The sequence below is a fragment of the Dioscorea cayenensis genome, chromosome 16, assembly GCF_009730915.1.
Source record: "Dioscorea cayenensis subsp. rotundata cultivar TDr96_F1 chromosome 16, TDr96_F1_v2_PseudoChromosome.rev07_lg8_w22 25.fasta, whole genome shotgun sequence".
Lineage (NCBI taxonomy): Eukaryota > Viridiplantae > Streptophyta > Magnoliopsida > Dioscoreales > Dioscoreaceae > Dioscorea > Dioscorea cayenensis.
This window is the reverse complement of record NC_052486.1, coordinates 5310782-5338760: the sequence shown is the minus strand read 5'-3', so window position 1 is coordinate 5338760 and position 27979 is coordinate 5310782. Positions and strand designations below refer to the sequence as shown.

Here is a 27979-nt window from a genome sequence, read left to right as displayed (position 1 = left end):
AGGCGAGTGATTGTTAAATAATTGGTAATTGTTTTAAATAGTGGGATAAATATTTAAATGATGACAATAATATTTAAAAGTCAGACGATAATATTTAAACAATTATGAAATGTTTTTAAAGGGATAACACCAAATGTTAAGTGTAAATCAACATTCGAAGACCTTATGGAGTCGACCATTTTTGTCACGATCAAAATGGCGAGCTTCTTTGATCCAAAGCATTGAGCGACTACGCAACATTTGAATACATCTCACCCCAACGATCACCTCCGAGCAGATAATTCGACGATGTGCCATATCCGATTTATTAATGAACGATGATGGGCTTGGGTGATGTGGCTGCGAGTTCATTCACGGTATCATCGAATTCTTTAGCGGTGGATGCCCACCCAATGCGAAAACATATAGACCCGACACTCCTTCCTCGATGCCTTCCCAAGTCGACATTGGCTTTCATAAAATTGGCCTCCAAAATGTCGAAAGATAGTATGCGTGTGGCGAACAAGGGAAGACTCTCGCAGTGCGTTCACAAGGCCCTTGGACTCATCCGACACGAAGGTAATTATCTCATGATAATCTCCTCCATCGTATAAAAGCATCGTCTAACTTGGATATGAACCAAGTCCAATTGGCGTCGGTCTCGTTGTCGACTATACCCGAAGGCGGCGTGGAAAAAACCATTATTTCTATCTTTCCCTGTGGCACCTAGTAGAGTACCCCGATACTTTCCAAGGAGATGGGTACCATCGAGAAAGCATGATGACTTGCAAGCTCTCTTGAATCCCATGATACCTGGTCGAAAAAGAAAAAGAATGCACGTTTAAAAGCGATCAGCGTCTCTTTCCACGATCACAATGTTCTGCGGGGTTTTGTCTCGACCACCTTATCCACATACCAAAGCAACAAATTGTAGTGAAGATGTCGCCGCGTCGAGGACCACCCGGGCATGACTCTTTTCCCAACCAAGCACGCTTGTATGGTATATGGACACCATGTTCCCTGAACACGTCCTTACGAATGTCGATGGCCTTGTCTGAGGGCGGTCCGTTGAGCTTACGAATCACTCGATGCGCTTACCCATTTTTGGGCGCTTTTCGGATGTGACGCCGAACCTATTCCACCACCACAAGTGTGTGACGGGTTGATTGTCTTGATTTTAAAAGTATTTTTATTATATTCTTTTGATGCATGAAGGCGCCAATGACAACCATCGGCAGCGCATTCCACAGTCACCTGATGTTTTTCGTTCTTTATGAATTTGAAGTCAAAATTCCGTTTGATTGCAAAATTTCGAAGTACGTCCCTGAAATATTCAACACTGTCAAAATGTTGTCCGATATCCAACGATAGCACTTCAGAATGATCTGACGAGGAAGGAAGACATCCCACACCGTCAGGGTCACCATGGGGTTGAACGGGAGCACTCGCGGAATTTGAATTCCTACCAACACTTCAGTTAAATGAAAAGATCAAAATTTTAAGCAGAGAATAAACTGTTTAAGTGATAAATTAAAAATTTAAACGTTAAATTACATAGTTAAATAGTGAATAATTAACTTAAACGAATAATATAAGATTTTAACCAGTGACTGACATACTTAAACAATAATGAACATATACAACTGGATCAAATAAAAGAGAAGGAATTTACAACGAGAAAAACTCGTTTTCAGTAGAATTCGACAATGGCACAATGTTTGTCTCGACAACAAGATCAACTACGGCGCATTTGAAGATGGAGTGCACGTGACACATCCGCTGGAAGTCAACATCGTTTTCTATTGGACAAACCGTTTTATATCCATCGGGTGTGATAAACTTCCTCGTTGTATCTAGTAATATCACAAAAACTCTCCATAATATATCGGCCGAAAACCAAATCGTACAAACCAAATGAAGAGAAGAAGAACAAAAAGAAGAAGAAGAAGAAGAAGAAGAAGAGGATGTAAAGAACAAACAACAATCAGAAAAGCAAACAAAAAAGTGCACAGTTGTATGCATAAAGGTTAGACTAGACATGATGTGATTGGGCGGTATTTTTCCCTCTATCGCAAGGGCAAAATAGAAAATAACTAGTGTGGACCCACTTGAACTGACAGACAAGGGGTAATCCCTAGAGACAAATATTATTTGATCCATTATACTTTTCGGCGGGGCATCCTTGTTTGGAAGTTGGCCTCCGCTTTCCACCATTGTCGCGAGGAAGTCATATTGTCATCGCTCGAAGAAAAGTTCTCACCTTATCATGAGTCTCTATTTAAACGTCAAGCTTTTTATGTTTAAACCATTACATATAGTGTTTAAACTAACGGTTAACTGTTTAAATAATTTCTATATCATTTAAAAAAAATATGTAAACCGTTTAAATATAGTGATTTAACTGTTTTAAAATATATGTTATTGTTTAAATTGAATGCTTTCACTGACATCGCGTTAAAGATGGATATTTTTCCAAAACCTACAATATATGTTATTGTTTAAATTGAATGCTTTCACTGACATTCACTGTTTAAACATCTTTATGTATTTGCTTAAACACCGTTGTCACTGTTTAAAGAGTAAATCGATTTTGTTTAACATTTTGTTTTGCTTACAATGCCGTTTTTTGTTTCTCAAATTGTTTTTACTATATCTCTGTTTAAATATCACAAGTTATCACAAGTTGACACTCAAATAAGTTTGTTTGATTTAAAATATTTAAACATTTACAATGGCCTCTGATTAAATATCAGAAGTTCACACTCAAATAAGTTTGTTTCATTTAAAATAAAACATTTACAACATTTACAACAATTACAACGTCTTCTCGGACCTCGGACACTCGCGAGTCGACCCTCGTTCATCTATTAAGATTTCGGTTTGACTCACGAAGTATCTGTACCTTCGAATTCTCACGGCGGTTGCATAACATACGCATCAACTTGAACCTGCACAACGTAGAACACAACACGTTAAAAAAGGTTAAGCAAGCACATTGATAAAAACGTCTATTAATCAATGTGTCATGGTTTGACTTAAGCGAAGATCCTGAGAGTTAAACACAGAAAATAATATTTGTACATTGACGAAAAGTTTTTAAAGGGTGAGAACAATTCTCAAGTGATAAATATCAACTCCGTCTTAAAGGGTGTTTCATGATCTTCCTCCTTTGGAGAATCCTCCGCAATCAAGCAATAAATGAAAACTTTCTTTTCTTGCCCAAGTCGAAATGGCCGCTTAATTGGTTGCCCGTCATCCACCGCTGGAGAATCCTCCGCATTTAAGCAATTATGCGGGAATTTTGACTTGGGCAAGAAAAGATAGTTTAACTTGTTGCGTGATTACGGCTGATTGATTCTCAAGATGAGGAGGATCATGAGACATCCTTTAAGATAGAGATGATCTTCAAATTTTGGTCTGACTCCAACGAATATCATAGGCAAGAAGTAGAGGAGGAGGAGGAGGAGGATGAGGACGACGAGGAGGGGTTGTCCAGGGGAAGGGTTCTTCATTCTCATTTATGGTGTGAAGTCCACAAGCAGGTTGACACTTCAGATCCGAGAAAAAAAGGGAAACGCACGGTGGACCGAGCTTGATTGATCACAACGAACGGGTCTTCCGATATTTATGTTACCGTGCAAAAGAATTAATGCCGTCATTAATTCTTCTGCACGGGATACCATATACTTGCCATCTGCCACATGCCAACACTTCAGTTCAAACGAAAAGATCAATATTTTACGCAGAGACTTTGAGAGTTTACACGTTAGGTCAATATTTATACGTTAATATGAATAGTTAAACAGATAAAGACAAATTTAAACGGAGACGACAATTCTTAAACAAATATGTAATATATTTAAACATAGAATAGCATAGTTAAACAATATTTAACGTATACAACTAGATAACCATAAACGAGAAGAACTTTACAACGAAATGAACTCGTTTTCAGTAGGATTCGACAAATGATACATCGTCTGTCTCGACAACAAGATCGACTACAACTCATTTGAAGATGGAGCGCACTTGACCAATCCGCTCGAAGTCAACTTCATTTTCTGTTGGACAAACCGATTTATATCTCTCGGGTATGATAAACTTCACCCTGACTTGTTTTCTGAAACATATTTACATCTATCATTACCACAAAAACTCTCTATAATAAACATCCGTTGTTTATAAATTCTGTTACTCCCTCCCTCCAGCAGAATGGTCAAAGTGATAGCAACGAAGAGATTCTCACCGTATTATGAAACCGGCAGAACTGAAATCGAACAAACCAAATGAGGAGAAGAACAAGAAGATGTAATGCAACTTCTAAACATTGCCTAACAGAAAGCAAGCAGAAAGCCCCACATAAAGATTGGACATGATGTGATTTGACGCTTTTTTCCCACCATTTTCAAGGGCAAAAATGAGATTTCACAACATGGACCCATTTGAAGTGAACGGTAGGGGTAAAAGGGAAGTTAAGCAATAACGGAAGGGCTATCCGGGTTTGCCAAACTTGGAGGGGCTGTTTGGAAATATTTGAAATTCACGATGGGTAAACAGTGATTTTTCCTAATAATTATTACACACAAATATTCATATTTTAAAACTATTAAAATTGCAAAACCTCCTAAGCAGACGTGAAAATTATTCTAGATCATGGAAAGCAATTGAAAAATAATGCTCACATTGAAATTCACTGCCAACTCAAAAAATTTACACAAGAACACTTTGGCAGCATGAATTTAAATACGAATATTTGCAGGGTTGCATCCGAAACTGGCCGCCATTGAAATCCTCCCACGAAGCTCCGAGCAATCGAAACCCTAATCATGGCCGAGCTCCTCCACCTCCTTCCTAATCGCCATCTCTCTACCAAGCCATGGAATTTCACCGCCTTGTTCTCTATCCTCCTTCGCTCCTCTTACTGTAGCGCGACGGCTCAAAACAAACGAGAAGATTTACAGGGAGAAAGAGCGGCGAAATGGCTCTCTTTGCCTCCGTTTTCTCCTCCCATTGACTCATCTTTGATTGCCAAAGAGATTGCTGGCCATCCTTGTCTTGAGAAGCGCGAACCCTTTACTGCTCTGAAATGGGTCCGCCGGTGCTGCCCCGAGATTCCCATGTCTCTAGTTCAGAAGCTCTTCCGTTTGCGCCAGGTCCTTTGCTTCTCTGAAACTATTCCTATGTTTTTCTTTTGTTCTTTTTTATTGATCACATTGCTTACGTATGACATGGCCTTCTTTTGTAATGATGTGATGGTGTGGGAATGACATTTTGGATCTTGGGACGTTCTTTGAAATCTTGAGTCTGCTTTCATGAAGTATGATTCGTGCCGTGTGCTGATTAATTTCAATGATTTACGGAATGTTGTGCTATTTCCATGTGCCATACGCAGGGGGGAGAAAATCAGGAACTTCATTGTGCAGTAGAAGCTAGCTTGGACTAGAATTGTGCAAGTTATGATCTTTTTGGCTGTGATTCCTATGTTTTTATTTGTTTCATTGATCATATTGCTTAGATTAGATGAGGGCCTGTTTGACAATGATTTGAAGATATAGAATGGAAGTGTTGGATCTTGGCATGCTCTTTTGAATTCTTGAGTTTTCCCTTCATGTAACATAATTCTTGTTGGGTGCATATTTACTTGACATGCAACTTCCAATATAGGGAAGCAAATTAGGAATTTTGTTTTGCGATTTAGGATTTCATTTGGAGCATAATTGTGCCAGTTATGATCTTCAAGATGCATGCAGTATTTCTTAGGTGCTAATTTACAATGTTTAGGAATATATAGAATGGAAATGTTGGAAATTGGGACATTCTTGCAAAATCTGGAGTTTGTTTCAAGAAACATAATTAATTCAATGTGCTTATTAATGTCTAGGTTAATGGCTTTCCAAGATTTATGCATTTACCAGAATTTGATGTATTCTGAAGAATTGCATGCGGACTGTTATGATGTGCACACTCTGGAAAGGATTTTAGGAATTTTTTGCTATGTAAGATTTTACTTGGGCTAGAGTTCTGATCATAGTTAGGATCTTCTTGCCGTAACCAAGTTTTTTCCAGATTATTTAAATGCTTCAATCAACAAATGTTAGAGAGGAGCAGCGTTTGCTTTAAGGCATAATGACTGTCATCTATTGTAGTGTGCAGTATGAACCCAAAGAAGGTTTTTTAGCAGTATTTAAAGTTAGGGTTGATGGCTTGTGCTTTTCTTTTATGTTGTACTTAAATCAAATTGTTTCTCATTTTACCATAATAGGATGTTCCTATTAATGTTTTGGTATGGGCTAATTTTTTACTGTTATAGTTTGGACCAACAGTTTGGTCCTCAAATTTCATTTTTTGAAATCTGCCCCTCTTTCCCTTAAAGTTTCACTTAGGTCATAGTTTTGATGAAATCTTTAAGTCAACGGATATTTGGGTGGTCAAATTTGACTAGACTTCCATTTGAAGCAATCTGGTTGCTAATGTGGCATTATTCAATGCCGCAATGGCCATTTTGTTGACATAGCAATTGCCACTTGGTAGAAGGTGTTGATATGGAAAAGGTCACACCAATAAGTATTATGCGAAAAAAAGAGTCATAAACACAATTGAATAAGGGTGTGATTTGATAACACTTTCACAAAGTTGAGGGACTAAAATGAATACAATATATAAGTTGAGAGTTGTCAAATGATGGTAATACATAAATATTGGAAGGTAAAATGAAAGTATCATTCATTTTAGTCCCTATAGTTATAAAATATTATCATTTTACTCCCCTCTATTCTATAGCGTATTTATTTTTGTTTTTCAATTTTATGATAGGTGCCAAATAACACCTTTGTTCACGTGTTTATTCCCATGATATTTGTTCACGTGGCACTTGCCACATCAGCATCTTTTGCCATGTGGAAGTTGTTGACATGGAAATCCTCACACTAACAAAATGGTCAATGGTGGGTTGTTGACATGGAATAATGCTCAACAATCAAATTGTCTCATGTGGGAACCAAGTCGGCTTTGACCATTCACATTGCATTGACTTGACCTTTTCATTAACAAGGTGATATCATTTAGCCCAAACTATGAATGTCCAAGATGACTTTATTTTAATTTTATCATCTATAGATGATATAGCTGGTATATGTTTTTTGAATGTTCAGCTTTTTGGTTATTTTCTATTATTATTTCATACTTTACTTTTTATTCTTATTTGTGTTTAATAGGTCTTGTATGTCCTCATTAATAACCATCACTACTGCCTGATATACGGTCTGCTTAGTCACTACATCATATAATACCCAACTTACACAAAAATGATAGAGTTCCTTCTTTCCATGTTAATATACTTCTATTGTTTGTTTGAAATAAAACCTACTTACCACAGTAAAATGCTCACAGTTACGTACTTTCCATTAAATATTTCTATCTGTGAAATTCATGGCCCAAGAGATATCATATAAACTTCTATAGAGCCCCATTTTATGTTTGTGACAAATAATGGAATGGATACTGTGGGACCCAAAGATGTGAGTCACAGTGCCTTTCAAAAGGGATCAAGAAATTTGGGGTTTCTCATCTTCAAAAGCCAAATTTATCTCTTTAAAAGCCATCAAACACTTTACAAAGGCGGCCATTCCTTTTCTTCAAGTGTTCAAACCAAGCTTTTGCTCATATTTGCGCCAACATCCACCTCTCATCTTATTTCCCCATGATGACCACCGGAATCCCCATGGAAGTGAGAGCTTGAAGGTACAAACACCTTGCTAAGTATTCTTGAAATTCCTTATTTTTGTAGCACATTTTGGATATCAAGTATTGGATGCATGCTTAGGAAGTAAAAGTTGGAGAAAAATTTAAATTTCGGTGGAGATTTGGTGTTTATACAGGAGAAAGCATTTTGTTGATCTCATTAATGAATAGTGTTTTTGGATAATCCACGAGTAGAAAAAAATTTTGGTGAGATTTTAGAAATATTTGTGATTGAAAAAAAAAAACTTCCCTCGTTCCTTGACATTGTAGAAAAAAAATTTGGACAGAGAAATGTAATGCCTGAGTTATTTAAATTGGTGATGTTGCTGTTGAATATTATTTTACAATGATCAAGAAGGCTTATGGAAGTTAAAAGAGGGTAAATGAAAATTTGAAGACTTATTTATGAGGGTTCTTATGGTTTTAAAGACCTTACAACAGTTTTTGAGGACTAAATTGTGATGAATTGAGAAATGAAGGATTTACAGAGGATTTTATGTGTTTTTTTTTAATTTTTAATTTATGATGGGTGAGGTCCCCAAGTGATGGCTGCCATCTCATAAAAAATCATAAGGTTTTGCTTAAATCCAGAAAGGGATAGCAAATTAGAGAGAATACTAGAGGCTTCATAAGCTAGAGATAGGTTACAATTATTTTACACTCCCAGTCTGCTTATGATGTACCACCAGGTGGATCTTTAACTAGTGTGTATCATCTAACGAGAATACAATATGGTATAGATAAAATGGAAGAGTTATGCTTGAAGAATCCATTTGCTGATGGTACATCAAAATAGTCGGGCCACTGGTATTTCCAACTTGGTTGGGAATCATTGGATCTTTGTTTTGGAAAGGAGAAAAAGAAAATACCTGCCTAATGGTTGCTAGGCGGCGTGGAGTAATAAAGATATGGGGTGGGCGAATGAGGGAGAAGATGAGGGGATATGAGTTGGTGACTAGGTTATAGCCTTATAGGTAAAGGTGTAAAGGATCAAGTGAAAGGTATGCTTGATTTAGAGGTTGATGGTGACAATAGTTAGAGAAAGATGATGTTTATGACAATGGTTAGATGGTTGCTCATGTATATGATGATGAAAGGTTGTGATATGATGACGGAGTATTTGTATTCCTCGGTCAATTTCATGGATTTAAGAGGCTGGGGACTTTGTCAAATGTACTTCTTCAATTTTTCTTAAAGCAGTTGAGGTGACCCTAAAGTTAAAATTTTTGTTTGTGTAATAGCCGAATCTTCCAACTACCCTCTTGGCAATTCTCCATTTTACCTTTTTGAAAATACCTTCTTCAATGTTAGTGATTATAATGCTGCCACTGCATGCCCCCCTAATGTTGAATCATCTAGTAGTGGCACTGCAAATGCAAGTTCAAGGAAACAACCCTCATAAGTTTGGAAAATTTTTGATATCATTGATATTAAATATGAAAGTATTTGTGCCAATTGCAAAAAATGTAAAAAAAATGGGTAAGACCGGTCATTTTAAAAGACATGTTGACATATGATTTCCCAAGCACAAATTGCTTCTAGTTGTTTGGGTTTTGGACATTTTCAATTTTTCAATGTAGATGCAAGAAAAGTTATTGCAAAATTTATTGTTCACAATAAATCATATTTTTATCTTTCCGAAAAATCCCAAGTTTAAAGAAATGTTTCTCGAAGGTTGTAACCTGGTTTATAAAAAAGTTTCAAAGAATACTATGAGAAAATATTGTCTTGCTATTTGTTTTTAATATAAAGAGCAATTAATTTCTAAATTATCTAATATTTCTTCTAAAAATTGTTTTTATGTTTGATATTTGGACTTCAAACCCTGGACAAGTTACGTTTGTGTTACCGGTCATTTTATTAATAATTCTTGTAAAATTGTATTTTAAGTTTTATTGAATTAGAACACTGTGATACTGCAAACAATGTTGCGGCTACGTTATGAATATCATTAATGAATATAAAACCCAAAACTTGGTTTTTTCCATTGCTTTTGATAATGCATGCTGCCATGTGCAAATACTGGTGGGCTTGAAATTTTGAAAATGCAATTAGAATATATTTTTTTTTGGCAATTATTTCATATTTAGTGCGATTTAAATTTTATACTCATTAATGGCTTTAAGCCTTACTTCCTTCTCGGAGATCTTTCTCCCTTCCAATGTTTAAAAAAGCGGACGAGGCATACGCCTCGAGGCGCGCCTCAAGACGAGGCGGTGACCAGTTGCCTCGAGGCATACGCCTCCATGGCCGGTGGTGAGGCTTGCGCCTCAACCGGGTAAGGCGCTCCGTCTCGAGGCTCACTGCCTCGAGGCGGAAGAGGCGTGCGTTCATGAATAAAGATAAAAGAAAACGTGCCGGTTGTTGCGATCCTTGCAAAGGCCGGAGACGGTTGTAGCGATCCTTGTAGAGGCCGGAGATTATACGGAGGCCGGAGATCATGCGGAGAGGATGTCATCATGCTAGTGGTGGATTTGATTGTGGTGGGCCTGGTGGCTTCATACGGGGGGAGGCTAGGGTTTTTAACACTCAAATAACACTCAAATCATTGATTCATTGATCAATGGATGAGATTATTTTAAAATAAAAATGTATTATATATATTTTAATAATATATCAAAGATGGTAATAAAAATATTAAAAATATTTAAATTAATATTTATAATTTAAATATTAACTTAACACTAATAATTAATATAAATTAACTTTTATTCATTAGCTACAAATTATCTATAATAATAATCATCTCAAATCCAATTAAATCAAAGATATGAAATTAAAAACAATGAATCATTTTATTATGAATTTTATGATTATTTAGTCTATTATATCAATTATTATTTACAATTTTTTGTTTTTTTGTTGAGGCTTACGCCTCAGATCGCCTCGGGGCTTACGCCTCTCCTCATAAGAGCAAAACGCCTCAAGTACGCCTTTCGCCTTTTTAAACCTTGCTCCCTTTTTGAATGAATGACTCTTTTCTTGCTTCTTGAACTCTCCTAAGTCATCCTCATTTCTTCAAATTGTCCCCCAAAGCTATTTATACCAGCCACTAGAACAACCTAAAAATTCTGTTCCTGCCTCAGCACTGCTGCCATGTTTTTCCGGCACTGCAGCACTGAGCATTCAGTCAATTTCCAAAAGCATCTCCAGTTCGAGTGCTGTGGCACCCACCCTTGGGCGTGTAGCATCCTATCTTCTGCCATTTTAATTGCTTGCTTCCTGGCGCTGCAGCTCAGTTTCTCTGGGCTCCAGTCTCAAGGCAACTGGCTTGGCTCCTTGAGTAGCTTCTTTTCGTGTCTCCATGGATATTTATAGAGAGAAGTGTGACAACACTACATTAGTGACTCTAATTTATAAAATAAAGAGATAGAAATGTTTTAATTCTAAAACATCACAAAACTACACTGCGAAAATTGAACAATCTATTGTAGACAAGAACTACTTGACTACACACTATGGACCCAATATTAGCATCAAAGCCCTAAACCTCACCACATTTGATGCACAAAACAGGAAAGTTATCACTCCACTTCCCACGGTTATCAGTGAACTTAGTATAACAAGCAACTGAGGTAAATATTGCATTTGGCTTTTCAGGTGGGTTTAATTTCATCTTATGTCTAGAATTGCTTCAGTCACAGCATACAAATCTTAGCCATAGGTTTCTATGATAATTGAGTGAAGAGGGATAGTTTCACGCACGCTTGCATTAGTCCCGACTGAAGTAGAATTCATTTACATTATACCATGAAATTATTATCATGTTCGTGTTTAATCATTAATGGCAATTTACCCTGTGGCAGGTACGAAAGCAATCAACCATTCCAAAAGGCACCATCATCGAGAACAATGCTGGGGAGAAGCAAATTAGAAGGGTAATTTGTCCAACTTATGGATTTCTAGTGACTTGAATTAGAATATATATTATACAAATGTTAAAGTTCGTTTTGATTTTTGTACTGTACAGTTCCTCATGTGAGCTTTTCTTGTGATATGTATGTGGCTGAAAGGTATCTGCAAAAAGTGCCATTAGCTTGGGAGACGTGATTCTTCTACCTGTTAGTTCTGAAAAATCCACCAATCAGAGGGGTGGTTGCTCTTGTAGTGATGATGAAATTAACTTTATTCGTAGTCTTGAATTATACAAGGTTTGGAACTCATGTTTCTTTATTTTTTCTTTTTAATATTGTCACTATATGAATGACTGTACTGGTTTGCAGGATTCAGCTATGATTGTGATTAACAAACCACCTGGTATGTCAGTTCAGGTAAATATGATGTAATATTATGAAATTACCGGCTTTCTTCTTCCTCTAGCTCTGTGAGCATCATTTCATAGGATATATTCCAACAGGGAGGTGTTGGCATCAAATACAGCTTGGATACGTTGGCTACCACATCTTTGAAATACAGCAACCCTGAACCACCTCGACTGGTGAGTGCTAAGCACACTGAATATCTGATATCCAATTTTGTATAATATATTTTCTGTTCTGACTGATTTAGTCAATGTAATATTACCTACTTCTTGGTGAACATCTGATGTTCTTATTCAAATATACGCTTAATGCAATAGTAAAGCTTTGCGCCTTATATCAGTAATAATGGATGCTATTCTGCTCTGCAGTGAAAACAACTCTGATTCCTGCAAATTATCATTGAAAATTTGGGTTTAGTGTAGCCTGTAGGTTCTGAGGAAGCCTTTAAGTCAGTGAATGAATAACATTGGAAAGGCTGAATAAGAAATCTAAAGAACTCAAGTCGTTGGCCTCCTTTAAATCAAATTTATATTTCTTCATGTTTGATTCAATCAAATTGAAACTCATTTGAATTTCTCTCAATTAAATTTATGTACAGGCCAAAATTCAAATTTTGATCTCATTCTCAAATATATGGTCAGTCAAGTCCAAGACAAAGAAAAGGTGGTTTTCCTTTTTGTGTCAGCCAATTATTAGAAATAGGATCTATATTACTAGTAGATTTCAATGCATGACTACCTGAATCCAGCTGCCCTTTCATGTATAATACAATCTACCTATTAATGCAATTTTATTCCAACAGAGTTGAAATTCTAATCTGCAGGTAGCCTAATCAAAGACAGAAAACATGATCTAGTGTGGCCAAATATGCATCACTTTACATGGAAAGCAAACATGAGACAACACATACTGCATTGATTTATATCAAGTACACCAAACCAAAATTTAAGAAATTATTGGCCTTTTATGTGCAATATTTCCTGCCTACTAAATTCTGACCTGACTATTTAATTCCAAGTCAAGTTCTCCACTTGTCGAACATAAGTCATATGAGTCATGATCTTAAATGTGTTATTGATAAAAATTGATAATGACTGAATCAAATTGAACAATGAAGAAATGCATCATCAAATTTCTTATTCAATAACTTAGCGCTAAAAATGGTGATACCCCTACTTAAGGTATCCATATGATAAAAATCAATGAAATAAAAATGTTGTCATGTGTGGTGTTGATTTTTCTATGAATACATTGCCAAATCCAGTGTTACATGACACGTGATGCATGGCCACATTTTCTGGTCAGCTAAATTTACAAAATTTTAAATGTCACCCAATTATATCAGGTACACAGGCTTGACCGAGATAGTAGTGGTGTGCTGGTTCTTGGTAGGACACGACTTAGTACATCTATTTTGCATTCTATCTTCCGTGAAAGAACTTCTGGAGCTGTCTCCCATGTAAGTGAGATATCATGACTGATTTTCAAAGAATTGAAGCTTTATAAGCAAGTATTACAAAATTTTATTTTATTTTATTTTTATTTATTTATTTATTATTTTTTTTGGGCATGCTTAAACTATAAAGAACCTGAAGATCAGGAGTCGGCCATTGCAAAGGAAGTATTGGGCACTTGTCATTGGAACTCCTAGAGATCCAAATGGATTGATATCTGCTCCACTCGCAAAGGTCTGTGCTATGTTCTTTTTCATTTCATGAAGGATATGTTCTCTAGGTTTGAGTTGATTGGATAAACTTTGAGAAAAAAAACTTGCATTCAGCTGATTTCACTAAAGTTAGAGAACTAATTCTGGATTGATTTTGTGTTCTTTATTTGTATCATAGAATCTAAATCACGATATGTTGGTTAATATGCTATTTTAAGTGGCTAGCATAGGTATTGAACTTCATTTAAGGAGGGAAATGTGCTATTCTAATGTGCCCAAGCTTGCATTTAGAAACCATATAAATGAATTAGAAAATGAAATATTGCAGAAGCCACTAATATTGTGTATGCTATATGTTAGAGTGAGAAATAACAATACTGTAGCATTTCCAATTATCTGAAAATAGCAATGTCAATTCTATGTCTAATGCTTTTCAAGACTCTTTTCAAGTGAAGCAAACACAAATTAGAAGTTACAGGATAAATAGCAATATGCCAATTTTTCTTTAGAGAGCAACAACCTAAGGCCCTGGAAATTGTGTGTAGGCATAATATCTCTAATTAAAAAGAAGGAAGAAGATGTTTTTATGAGAAGTTAGTAAAATTACCATGTTCAGTGATAAATCACCATGACCAATGATAATTTTGGCATCATTCTGGAAATTGAGATGTGAAGCAAAAATTATTCTAAAAGCATTGTACTAAAACATCTGGCGATCATACACTGTGTAAGCGCATGTACTGTGTAAGTCAGGGTTAGGATTTCTGACAAAGAAGGAATGTTATAGCAATGTTTGAATATCCATATATTGTGTTGTTTTCAACAATAATGGTGATGGTACAATGATTTTTGTTGAGAAGGAACTTAATTCTTTCCTCTGCATATGATTAGTATAATAGTGATGGAGGGAGTAAGGGATTAAGTAATAACTGATCAATTTCCATTATCCCATTGTTTATAGTTGAAGCAACTTCAAACAGATAATCCTATTGTATTGATTTTGTAATGGGTGAAAATAGTATTTGGTCTAAAGATTCTTTATTTGTGTAACTATTTCAGTTTGTATTGGACAATGGGAAATCTGAGAGGATCACAATTGTCAATGATGCAAACATTGAAAAATCCACATCATCAAATCATGCTTTGACAGAATATAGAGTGATTAGGACGTCTATTCAAGGTCAGCCAGTAGCTTTTATTTGTCAAGTGCATTTCAATAAGATTTACACTGCTATGTTGCAATTGTTTATGGGAAATAGCCATCCATCTCCACATTTCTCTACATTTCTTAATTACCTGAGGAAATAGTTGATGATCAAGAAATACAAGCTGGGGCGTTGTCTGAAATTTAATATCATCATGCAGCACATCTAGCTCACACACATTGATGATGAGCAAATGAGTTCTATTTTTCTGAAGTCTGTTTGCAGTTTATTTCTGAAAATTGTTACAAGACCAAATAAAACTACTTGGCTAAATATGATTATTAATTTCTGATTTTTTTTGTTTATTGTTTTGTTTTGTTTTTGTTTTTGTTTTTTTGTTTTTTTGTTTTTTTCTGTGCTAAGCTCAAAGCCCCCTGTATGATTTGAAAACGCGTATAATATTAATATAAGTTCAGTCCTCATATAATTTTTATGTTTATATCTTCAGCATAAGTAAATACCCTATAAATTTCCTGCTATTTTAAAAGTTTTCTCAAACATTTATACTCATTCCACTCAAAAAAGTTTTATGGATATTTATATGTATGCTTGGCCATAAAACTTTGTCCACCGATATATTCATACAATTCATGAATTAAGGTTTTTATCAAACCAAATGAAAGTGTAATTGTGCAAATGTTTAAAAGTTTTCATTTTTATTCAACCTAAGCATATTTATGACAATACTGTGTAACCTGATATATGCTTGATCAAAGCAGAAAACATCCTACATGGAGTCGACCAGATCATTATGTTCCATGTGTAAGAATAAATATATTGGACAAAGAGATGATCATGTTACAAAAAAGAAGCTATATAAATAATTTTTTTTTTATTGGAATATTGGACAGTCATTGAGGCATATCAGATGAAAAATTCAAAGGCACAATTTTGATTTTTTGATGTGTGCTCAAAGTGTCTGACCACTACCAGCGCAGGGACATTTTTGTCTTAAAACAGGGCACACTTTGGTTTAAGGCCCGAGTATTTTAATAAGCATGGCCAAGATTTCCTCTTAGACAAAAATGATTGGAGTCTTCAGCTTAGAATGGTAATGAAAAGATTTTTAAACTTCAATCCAGTTGAGAATAATAAATTGAATTAATCTTCTATAGGTTTCGTTTTGTTTTTGTCAATTGTTTTATTTTGGGTATAGTTCCTGCAAAAATTTATAATTTGGGAATCACCACATTAGCATCGTGCTTTTTTTTCTTGGGTTTGCAATGGCTATTACATCAAATGCTTGGTAATTATTATCTATTGTGTTTTTTTTTCCTATTTTTGATTGGGTTCTATTTTTAGTGTTAATTGGTTAATAGCTACTTCATTACATTTGTTGGAAATATCAAATAATTTGATCATAGATTCATACTAACTTGATCAGTATTTTAGTTCCCATTTATTGCACCTGTTTATCATTTATCACTGCTGGGTCTTAAGTTCTGTAATATCTCCTTGGTATTTATAACAAATCTATCCTTCATTCACGCTGATACTATGGTAGCAGCAAAAAAAATTTAAAAAATAAAAATAAATAGAAATTATAAAAATTATAACAAAAGGTAATTTTTGTCGAACAGATTCCTGTCTTAGGAAAATTTGTATGTTAGAGATATTGTTTTAAGATTTCAGTTCCACATGAGAGAGATGTCCTCAAATTTTTTAGTTGGTGAACTTATGATACTTCAATACTTGATTCATATGATCATATCATCATTTATGCTTTGTTGAATAGGGTACACATGGCTAGAACTCTTACCACTTACTGGTAGAAAGCATCAGGTATGTCTTATTAAAAGTAAACAAATATTTGCCTGAAGTTCATACCATATTCTCAAGTGAAAGAGTGGTTCATAGTTCTCATTTACTCTTGTTTTTTTCTTTTTTCCCCCAATTGAAGCTCCGTGTTCATTGTGCCGAAATTTTGGGAACACCAATCGTCGGCGACTACAAGTATGGTTGGCAATCACATAAAAAGTGGCAACCCATCACATGTTCAACTCGAAGCACCAAATACGAAAATATTCCAATCAAGAGGCTTCCTTTTGGCCTTGAATCAGAAGGCGGCAGCATCGACGAGAAACAGCCTCGCTTGCATCTTCACTGTAGGCAGATGGTTTTGCCAGATATTTCTGTTGCTTTGAAGCATCTGCAGTCAGAATTTTCAAATTACAACCTCTCAAAATGTGAAAAGATTAATTTGGTTGCTCCACTGCCTTTGCATATGCAGATAAGTTGGGACATTCTGGGGTATGACTCTTGATAGAATTCTGTTGTTATTTAATTCTTGTTTATTACTGTGGGCTTATTTTGCAATTTCTTCTCTTATTATTATTGAAAAATTTATGGCATGTAATTCCAAGATTTCTGATTTTCACTTTTAAAGTGAAAAACATGTATACCATATGTCACACTTGCAGACAGGTTTCTTGGTGTATTTGACTGATTCTTCTGCTTGGAATAAACAAGCCAAAATTGGCTTGTTAAGTTTGTGTTTGCAAAAATGGACTATAGCTTGATTTGTTGCAGACTCGATAAATATTTATATTTGCATTTATGATCTAGAGTATTTTGTATTTTCATGTTTGATGCAGCCAGCGTTAGTAGCTCTTTCTCAATCCAAGTATTGCTCATAGGTGGGTGGAAAAAGTAAGTTTGATTGCTTCAGTATGACGAAATCAGTTTACATGGTCATAATCCATGTTCCATCTACGCAACTCTTTCAGAGTCATCTATTGTTTGCTATGATTTATTTTATGCCACTGTGGCTCTGATTTATTAACTAAGATTGGCAGCTAGTTTGTTATGGGTTTCTCTCCTCTTGGCTGCTGGTTCTTGGTTTTGTTACTTATTTTAAGTATTTTTTAATTTCAGAGTTTGTTTGATTGTTTTGTGTATGTTTTTCCTTGAGCTTTGAGGATATCTTGTTTCATATTTTTAAATTAAATGTGCTTTTTATTTATTTACAATACTATTTTTATTTATTAGTTTTCATGGCTATTTATTGTTGTATTTATGTTTGTGATAAATTATTTCTTAGCTTTTGGATACCTTGCTTTTCATTAAGTAGTCCCTTCTTAAGCGGTAACAATATGCACTACACGAATTCACTAGTATCATCATAATGGCCACAGTAGTTCTTGGTTTCAATGAGTCAATTTGTAGCAACTGGCAACAATCTGTTACCTTTAACTTTTGGCTCTTCTCTTTTTTCTCTCTTTGTCTCTTCTTCGTCCCACTCACATGTTCTTCTCTTCTCTTGTTTCCTCCTACATAATTTCTACTCTTAACAAACATTCCAAAATTCAAAGCAAATACCTTTGGTTCTAGTTATTCATAACGGCATATAGGAAATATTGATATTTCTAACTGAAGAAGGTGTGGTTACTCTGGCTACCAGGCATGTTGCCCGTTGTATTAATCAATGCCTTCATCTTTATGGTATGCTTAATGGTCAGCGTCCCAATTTTTCCAAGTCACAAATTTTCTTCCCTTCCTGGTGTAATAATCACATCTCTTCCCGAATTTGCTCTATTTTGAATCTCACCCAGGCTTCCTTCCCATTTAAATATCTTGGTATTTTAATTTCTCCCAAAAGACTCGCGGTCTCGACTTTTCAACCCATGGTTGATCTCGTCCGTCAGATTTGTAAACGTTGGAGCAATTTCAATTTTTCTTTAGCTGCTAAAACCATCTTGATAAACTCTTCAATTCTTTCCCTCCCTATCTATATCATGTCTGTCTGCCATGTCCCTGAGTCAATTATTTCCGAGATTACCAAAGTTGTAAGGAGGTTTTTTTAGAGTAGAAACGACAATGGAAAGGGCATCCATAATGTGAATTGGAGAACAATTAATGAAGGTAAGCCTGAGGGGGGTATTGGTATTCGGAATTTGTCTCTTGCTAAATACTCTTTAATGGCCAAGCATTTTTTCAAGTTCTTAAATGGCGCGAATGATTTTTGGGTCAATATTATGTATTTAAAGTATGGTGCTTTTAATTTTTGGAAGTACTCGGCCCCTGTTAATTGTTCTGGGATTTTCAGATGTTTAGTTAATACTGCCACTCGCATTAAGCATTTTTGCCGCATTAACTGTATTAATCCCATCAAAACCTCTTTCTTATGGGACCCTTGGTGCTTCGATATTCCGATCGCCCGTAAGCCTACGTTTATCAATATGAGTGAAGACCTTGATAATACCTCTATTTTAGATTTTGTGCACGGGCATAGATGGAATATTGTTAAGCTCCAGCAATTTTTTGGTTCCATTCTTGATCCCCTAGACTTGCCTCCCTGTTCTATTGATGATAATTGCCGTAGCCACTGGATTTGGAGCCCCACTTCTAAGCACTTAACCATTTCCTCATCAGTATACAGTCATCTGAACATTAGCCTTTCTCATTCGGACTCTTGGCTTGGTTGGCACTTAATTTGGAGACTTTGCATTGCCCCTCGTGTGAAGCATTTCCTCTGGACCTTGTTTCATGGTCGCATTACCACTTCCAACTTCCTTTTTCAAATGAATATGGGCCCTAATAGTCCTTGCATTATGTGTGGCAATTCTTGCGAAACTATTCAACATCTTTTTGATGTTTGTCAGATTGCTAGGCAAGTCTGGTCCCACCTCAGTTTGAGAATCAATACTTATGTCTATTTTCCCACCGGTTTTACCTCTGGGCTCTGGCTCACTGATGGCAGCTACTCTAAACGTGCTATTTCTATCATTGCTTCAACGTCATGGTTTCTTTGGAAAAATCGGTGTGATGTTATTTTCCACAATGCCAACATTAATATCCTTGCCTCTGTTTGTAAAGCAATTGCTCATGTGCAGGAACATATCAATTGTAATTCTGGTCTTCTTGGGCAAAAACTCATACTGAATAACTTTTCTTGCCGAGATGAACTATTCTTATTCGCACATGTCAGCACCAACGCGAGCGCCAAGGTATGTTCTGTTGGCTTCTTTCTCTCCAATGCTAACTATTCTGTCATTCTTGCAGGGTGCGTCGCTCTTGCTTTGGATGATCACTCGCAAGATGACCTGTTTGCCTTGGAAATTGCACTTCGTGCAGCTATGCAGTGCCACTCTCCTGTCAAGCATATTTTTGTTGATATCTACTCTACCATTCGCGCGCTTCAAGTTTCTGACGATGTCCTCAACTGGAGATATTCTTCTCAACTCACGTCCATCAGATCTCTCTTAAACACGCACGGCTTACCTTCTGTCCATTACATCCCCGGTACTTGGATGGTCCCTGCCATCTCTTTGGCTACACTTGGTTTCAACTACTCAACACTTAATCTCTTCTTGTTTGGAAGAGATCTCCCTCGCTGGATCATGAAACGCTTCATCGACTCTGGATTTATTTTTTAGTTCTTTAGCTATGTTCTTTAGCTCTTCTTGACTTGTTAACTCAGCTTTTTCTTGTTTGTGTTGTCCAGTTCTTTTTCAATAAATTAGCCCCTTTGGGGTTCTTCTTCAAAAACATTCCCAAATTCCTGATATTCCAGAGAAAAAAGAATTCGAGACTACAATGATCCGTGTTCTACAACACCACATGCTATAGTATTATAGGCAAATCCGGTGCTATAATGCACGAGCATATATCAACTATAGTGGTGTGTCAAAATCTATGTATATTCTGGCTACAAATATATGTCCACATGTGTGCATATATGTATATATGTATGTATGTATACTTAAATATTACTTCTATCATACCAGGGGCCAAAACTTTTAATTTATGCAAATACCTTCCTAATTCAAAGCATGTTTTTCTTATGTATGCACCTCTTTGAATCAAAGCTTTTGCTCCAAGGCAAATGTACTAGTAAATACCATTGCTACAAATACATATGTGTACTCATGCTTCAAATTACAGTTGTCCCAAGATTCTGGACTAATAGCATATAGGAAATATTGATATTTCTAACTGAAGATAATTAAGAAGTAGAGGTAGATCATAAAACCCAACAAAGCTAGTAACAATAATAATTTGAACAATAGTGGCAATAACACCAACATTAGCCTAGCGACTACTTCCCACATACTTCAAAGTTCCCACTAACCTCACCTGGCTACTAAGCGCACTTGGAGATGGTAGCTCCTAAATAGGTGGGCCATTTGTCACCATGGCCGAGTAGTAGCACCATCCCTGTTGATACGAACCTCAAAGGTAAAGCATTAGAACCCACACACTTAATGAAATTAAACCCCCAAGATAACTAAAGAATAGATTTGAGAAGAAACTTGATCCAATTATTATCAAGAATCACGAACCAAAGGTATAGAGGAATCTTGACTTGCCGTTATGAAGAACTAGAACCGAGATTATAAGATGATTTGACACCTTAAAAAAATAACTTGTTTACGTTTGAAAGTTTTTTAAAAAAAACCAAAAGGGAAAAAAAAACTTACAATTCTTCTCTATTTTCCAAAGTCCTTACAAGAAGACCTATTTATAGGCTACATAAAAGACTATGCTGTAATAATATTCCAAGCAATAGAAATACCAAAATAATTCTCTAAGAAAAATAGGAAACAAATATATAAGAAGACAAGAAAATAGGAAACATATATCCTATTTGTAGAAAGAGAACATTATAATGTAATATTCTCAACAAAACAGGTAACTTGTCAAAATTCAAATTAATAGCTTTAATCAAATTGTCGTGTGGGGCCGTTGTATGATGGATTCGCTAAATTAAGTTAACCAATACTCGCACAACTCTGTTAAGCGCCTGAAGCCTTTTCTTCCATACTCGAGTAATCGACCCGCTTGGCAAACTCAATGAATCAAGGCACCTTGGCTCTTATCACCTATAAGCATGCAATTGGCCTCCTTTTTTTCACCTCTTCTCCTTTCTCCCTCTCACTTTGGTTCCCCTCATATAACTCCAAATTCCTCTTCTTAAATGACATAATAGGACTAGAGAATCTACGGCTATAGTGACCGTAAACTATATTCTAGTATAGTACAATACCATATATTATGCCAACGAATAAATGGTCTATTAGTATACAGGTCACCGATAGAGCTCTTCACCGAGTGGTGAGAGTTCGATTCTCGGTTGAGGGTACATTTCTGGGAGATGTGAGCGGTGGTTGTCTGCGGGTGGTCTCAGCGCCCATGTGTACGCGGCCCCCGTCCTCACTTTCTCCACCGAGGCTTGTGCACGCCCCTGACGATTTAGCAGGGCCTTCGGGTTGTCTGTTCTTCTTGTCAAAAAAAAAATACCATATATTATAGTTCCATATAGTATAATACCCTGTATAGTAGTTTACTACATACATGGGCCGAATCAAATCCATAGTTTGATCCACAGCAACTAGCTGTAATGGCAAAGTATTGGGCCAATTCAAAACACAATACAAAATACAATAGTTACTACAGTAGTACAGTGATGGGCCAAACCAAAACAACAATTCTCAATACCATAGTTGCTATAGGCAGTATTAGTTACAATGGTTGATTTACAGAGGTACGGTAATGGACTAGATCAAAATTATAGTATAACACACAATATCTAAATACCATGAAGAAGTACATATCAATTATAATTATGGTGCCAAAGTCTACATATTGTTTACAAATACAATCATGTATATATATAACACATTTTCTAATCATTATTTGTTATACATACTAAACATTTTTAAATACATCCACTCTTCTAAAATACACTTGCTTCTTCCCAAACTCACTAAGCCTCTTCCAAGTCTTCAAGTATAAATAACATTGAATATGTCACAAATATTCAAGCTTCCTACCTCACATAAATTACTTGAATGTTCTTCCTCACAAAGATCATACAACACAACTCATTTATCACATATGGAAGGTTTAAGCACATTGCATACTTCCTCTCTCAATATATGAACATATAAGCTAAAAATTCATGTCCTTTTGACCAACAAAAGCAACTTAATGAGTGAATCTCTCATATCTATACAAGCAAGCATGGATAGAAGCTTAGTAAGCAAGATCATTATCAAATCAAGGGAACAAGAAATGAACCTCACCTTGTATCTCCCAATTCTTCGTCAATGCTCCCTTATACCTGGATCTCTCCCCATTCCTCCTTGTCTCCCTTTTCTCCCCCAAGATCTCTCTCCTTCACTACCTTGTCCACCAAAAAACACCTTTATTTCTAAGCCCTAACTCTCTATCATTGGGAAAATCCCCCTTTACTATAGAAACTAGAGAAGATAAGTAAATCTCTCTTAGGTCTATAGTGGCATCGCTACAGTAGAAGAACATTAGTAGTACAGTGATGGATCAAACTCAACAACGGCAATAAGCTACAACAAGAATAATTACCAGTAATAGGATTTAAACTAATATGAAAATCATCATCTAATGCAAGATAAATATTAAATTTATAAATAAATGTTTTAGAAAAACAAGGTTCATTCCACCATTTGTTCGCTATAATTTAAAAAAAAAAAAGTTATATAAACTTTATACTTCATAATATGAACACAAGTGAAAAAAAAATTCACAAGATATAAAGCTAGTTTTATTTATAATTCCACATATCATTTATGGTTGCTTCTCGTATTATTAACCATTCGCTTCCTTCTTCGTAAACTTGGGATTGTGATTATGTTCCATCTTCAAGATTTGATTTGTACATATCATAACTTTTTGTAAAATATAATTAAATAGAATACAACATGTGATGATTATTTCTACTTGTGTTTTAAATGAAAATGATAATCTAGAGGTCAAAATTTGCAAGGAATTTTCAAAGCTCCAAATGCTTATTCCACCGAAGAACGCAAAGAAAAATTTCTATGAATAAGCAATTCTTTACTTTTTTTTTTTTTTTATGGTGGCCATGTGTTAAATTTTTTGAGATATCATCAACACCACAACAATTAGTGAGATAAAATCCACTCATGTAGAGTATCTGGCATCTACAAGGTAATATTTACTTACTAGATGATAGATAAAAGTTATTACAAAATTATATTAGATTAAATATTTAAATTTTCATAAAATAATATGCTACCTTCGAGCACTAATGTTCCAAAACATTTAGAAGAATGAGTATATCATGTGTTGAACCCTCCCAACTAGTCTATACATATATAAATTGTCATTCACAGTCAACTATCAAATACATGAATAAAGTTTTCTTCCACGAAAACATATTACACTATCACTTGGAATATATGTGTGAATATGTGTACCATCAATTGCCCTAATACAATCCTATGTAATTAACACAATAATTACTAATATCATGTAAGTTTTGGTTGAGAGTTTAAGTATAAGTTAATCCTCAATTACCTACCTTAAAAAATGACATAAATCTTAAATCTTGTGTGATGATTGGACTCTCAGTTGTGTTATTTGGTTGATTTTTCACCATGAAGTTCTCTAATACATATAATATACGATTGAAATATTTGCTAACGATCTTTCTGGCGCATAAAAAATTAACTCTAATAGCCCTATTACTCACATTAAGGGCAACAATGTGAAGAAGAATAACCACTTGCTCTTCAACACTTACATATAAAGTGTTTCATATTTATCCTTTTTTTTTAGTAGATCACATAATCCGATTAATGATGCTCTTTTTATTCTCAACAAAATCAATATATTAGCATCATCATAGCCTTTTATCATTCTTGAAATATAATTTATATGTATTGTTCATCTCTATCTTAGTAAGTCTTCCATGGCAAATTAAGCCATCTTCTTTTTCTATACCTTATTAAAGAAAAAATAGTGATAGCAAAAACAGGGGCAGCCATAGCATATGCATCCATAAAACTTGATCCCATCTATAAGTCATTTTACGATAGTCATTAAATAAGAAAAACAAGAATTCATGAAAAAAAAAAAGTAAACATAAATATCTCCATACTTTGAGATATTAAACAAGATAAGGCTTTAACAAATATATTATTCAGACCATGCAAGTGGAAATAAATAAATATTGTTGGCTTGAACACATACTAAAGGCATGCTTCTAAATAATGCATTAAATCTTTCAACGATTTCATCTTCAAATCCTATTTAAAATTGTAACCAATAAACTTATCAATTAGTTGCAAAACATAAATTATAACCAGTAAACATATATTTATAATTAGTCAATTATCAATTTATAACATTATCCATATTTAGTCTTTGTTGAACAAACAAAAGAGAATCATAGCCATCAACCTAATAGAAACATTAAGAAGAAAATAAAGAATTTAAGCAAATATCAACTTGTAGCAAGACTTTTACAAATAACATATGCACGCTATCCTAACAAAAATATTAAGCAAAAGAGTTTTCTTGGTATAGTAAGATACATATACAATTGTTACGTAAAGAAGTTTGGTTTATAGACATTTATGAAAAAGCATATACAAGTAGTAGTAATAGTTTCTTTTACAATATTGATATAATTCTGATACACTTTTTCATGACTACAACATACATTCACTATTACTTGATCAGGAGCAAGCATGGTTATTAGAGAAAAAAGTTTCTTTTTTCTTTTAGAAAAGAGATATCACCACACACACAAAACACATTTCTTAGCAATTTCACAATCTAATAGGTCAACACGTACTATATGCCCGCTAAGAACCTAATGCCAGCTTCCAAAACAAGAGTAAACCTAAATTCACTAACACATGGTAGAAAGTATAAGTGTCATCTTATTTCAAGATAATATCAAAAAGCATCAACCCATCCAAAAATTTTGAATGAAAAAAACATTCTTGTTGTATGTCTTGCACAAGATGGAGCATTTAGAAGTCAATTAGTAGCAAAATATACTCCATAACACTAACCCAAGTGGATTAATAATCTCTCTTACCTCCCAATTCTTGTATATTCTACATAACAATGAAGAAAAAAAGGATCTCCAAATCACAATCCACACTAGCTTCAAACCTAAATGCACTCAAAATTTCAGCCTTTACTTGTCACACAATTATCATCAACAATCAAAAGCCTTTTTCAAGCAATTATCCTTGAATAAACTCAACATCCCAATATTAATTCATGAGTTTCCAACATGGATTCTGACAAATGAATTAAAGATTAAATCCAAAACAAGGGTAAAACTGCTAAACACACACACATGCTTGAACACATAGTTAAAAATATCCACACATTTTCAATAATAAAACCAAATTTTGAAAAACGAAAAGGGAAATGCAAAAACACAATATCCAAATGTAATTTATGCTTGCAATAAAGCTTGGTAATGGATACCCTTGAGATCATGCAGGAGGTCTAAGAAAATGGAGCTTTTCAGTTTTTTCAAAGGCTTAGGGCTATAAGTGTCACACCCTGACCCGCGGGTCTGACTTACGACAACTGACGTGACAACCTGAGGAGGGATACACACGCCACTCAACCCTCGAGTCGCTGCAAGGCTAACAAAACCCTAGATTTTGACAATTCTGATCACAAATATCAAGAATACATAATATTCAAGGAATAAATCACAGTTACAACATAGGGGAAGCAACATCATAAGACACGAGACAATAGAGTGCAAAGAGGTTTACTAGCACTAATACAACCAAAGGTTTCCACGTAAATTATGTGTTTACACTCAAAGGATAACATACATAATACTAGCAATAAATAAAGATAAAAAGAGAATGCCTAGTACTCCGCCTCACCGCAATGCTACTAATATCCAAAGCCTAGAAGGGAGGGAGAGGGAGAGCAACCAAAGTCACTTAGTGAATGGATTAGTACTAAAAGAATACACAAAATAAACCAATGAATATCTATAAACAAACTCTTGCATTAAAACATCAAGTCTTTGACATTCAACATAAGTATATATAAACATAATATGCTTGTATAAAATCATAATTTCATAAAAGACCCACTTTTGCTCAATTCAACAATTTTAAATCTAAGAATTTACATAAAACAAGTTTTAATAACCTTAACACGTAAAACTCATCATCAAAACAATATTTTAAAAGATATACAAGAGATCATATCTCAAAAGTTCATTTGCATGAAAACATCATGTTTCTCAAAATATAAAATTTAACATTTCTTTCACCAAGTAGTGGTTTAAAAATCGCTCTAAACTCTAACTGTGGCCGCAGCTCAGCTCAGAGCTGTCAAGGTCCTTATGCTCTTGGTATTGACAAAATAGGAATCCATGTGGTGACTCCGGGTTTCCAATGTACATCCAATCAGGGCTCTACACGCCACCTAAAGTGGATAATAAATCCGGGTCTAGATCTTCACGCCACCTTTACAGGGTGCCCGTGAAGACCGCTCATTGCAGCATGGAAGGGATCCACCTGGTCACCATCAAAATCTGTGGAAGCTCAATAATACAAAATATGCATATCACACCTAAAGTCCAGATCCATGACAGTATCCCTATGCCGGAAATGAAAATTGTTTCCATAAGTGTCGATGGCAAAAATACATTACTATATAAACATGATTTCATAAATCATTTCCAATCTCAAAATACAACTATGGTCATTGACATTTTCACTCAAATGCCAAAAATTTCATACATACATAAATAACATGGAAAAATCTTTCCAAATCGATCAAAACCTCGGTTCAATATGATAAAACCATGAATTATTTTCATTCATACGATTAAGATACTCAAACAATGTATTCTACTAGAATTATGCAATCACATAACCCACTCACCTAACCAACCAAACACACACACACACACACACAAGAAACAAAGTAAGCAAAAGAAATACCAAGAAACCTAGAATTTAAACATGCAATGCAACCTCAAACGAGGCCTAGAGTTGTCTTAAAACTGGGTTCTAGGGGTTCCAATGAATTCCTAAGGGTATGGGCTTCATTTAAACCAAAGAAGCCAAAGAAACAACCATAGTTTACCAGTGCTACAGTACTATAACAATACCATGATTTTCCTGCAAAAAAGAATATGGTTCAAGGTTTACATTTATTCTAGGAGAAAAAAAGGATTACAAACTCCAATCAAGCTTCCAATGCAATCTAGTAAGAAGGAGATCAAACTACAAGCTTTCAAGCCAACCAACACAACCCTAATCCATCATTCCCATCCAAATAAACAAGTAGAAGAACAAGGCTTAGAAGCGCTTACCTCTAGTACCCAAGCTAGAAGAATGAATGATGGA

The 27979-nt window shown here is 35.0% G+C and overlaps 1 protein-coding gene across 1 annotated transcript; it reads left to right on the top strand.

The window, feature by feature from the left end:
* The first annotated feature begins 4689 nt into the window (after positions 1–4689).
* Positions 4690–17332, top strand: LOC120279364 (RNA pseudouridine synthase 4, mitochondrial). The gene is made up of 10 exons (XM_039286290.1): positions 4690–5132; positions 11526–11597; positions 11733–11870; positions 11943–11990; positions 12077–12157; positions 13327–13440; positions 13568–13669; positions 14707–14827; positions 16588–16634; positions 16753–17332. The coding sequence occupies exons 1-10, from the start codon at positions 4806–4808 to the stop codon at positions 17113–17115; spliced, it is 1413 nt and encodes a 470-aa protein (XP_039142224.1). The 5' UTR covers positions 4690–4805; the 3' UTR covers positions 17116–17332.
* The last annotated feature ends 10647 nt before the right edge of the window (positions 17333–27979 follow it).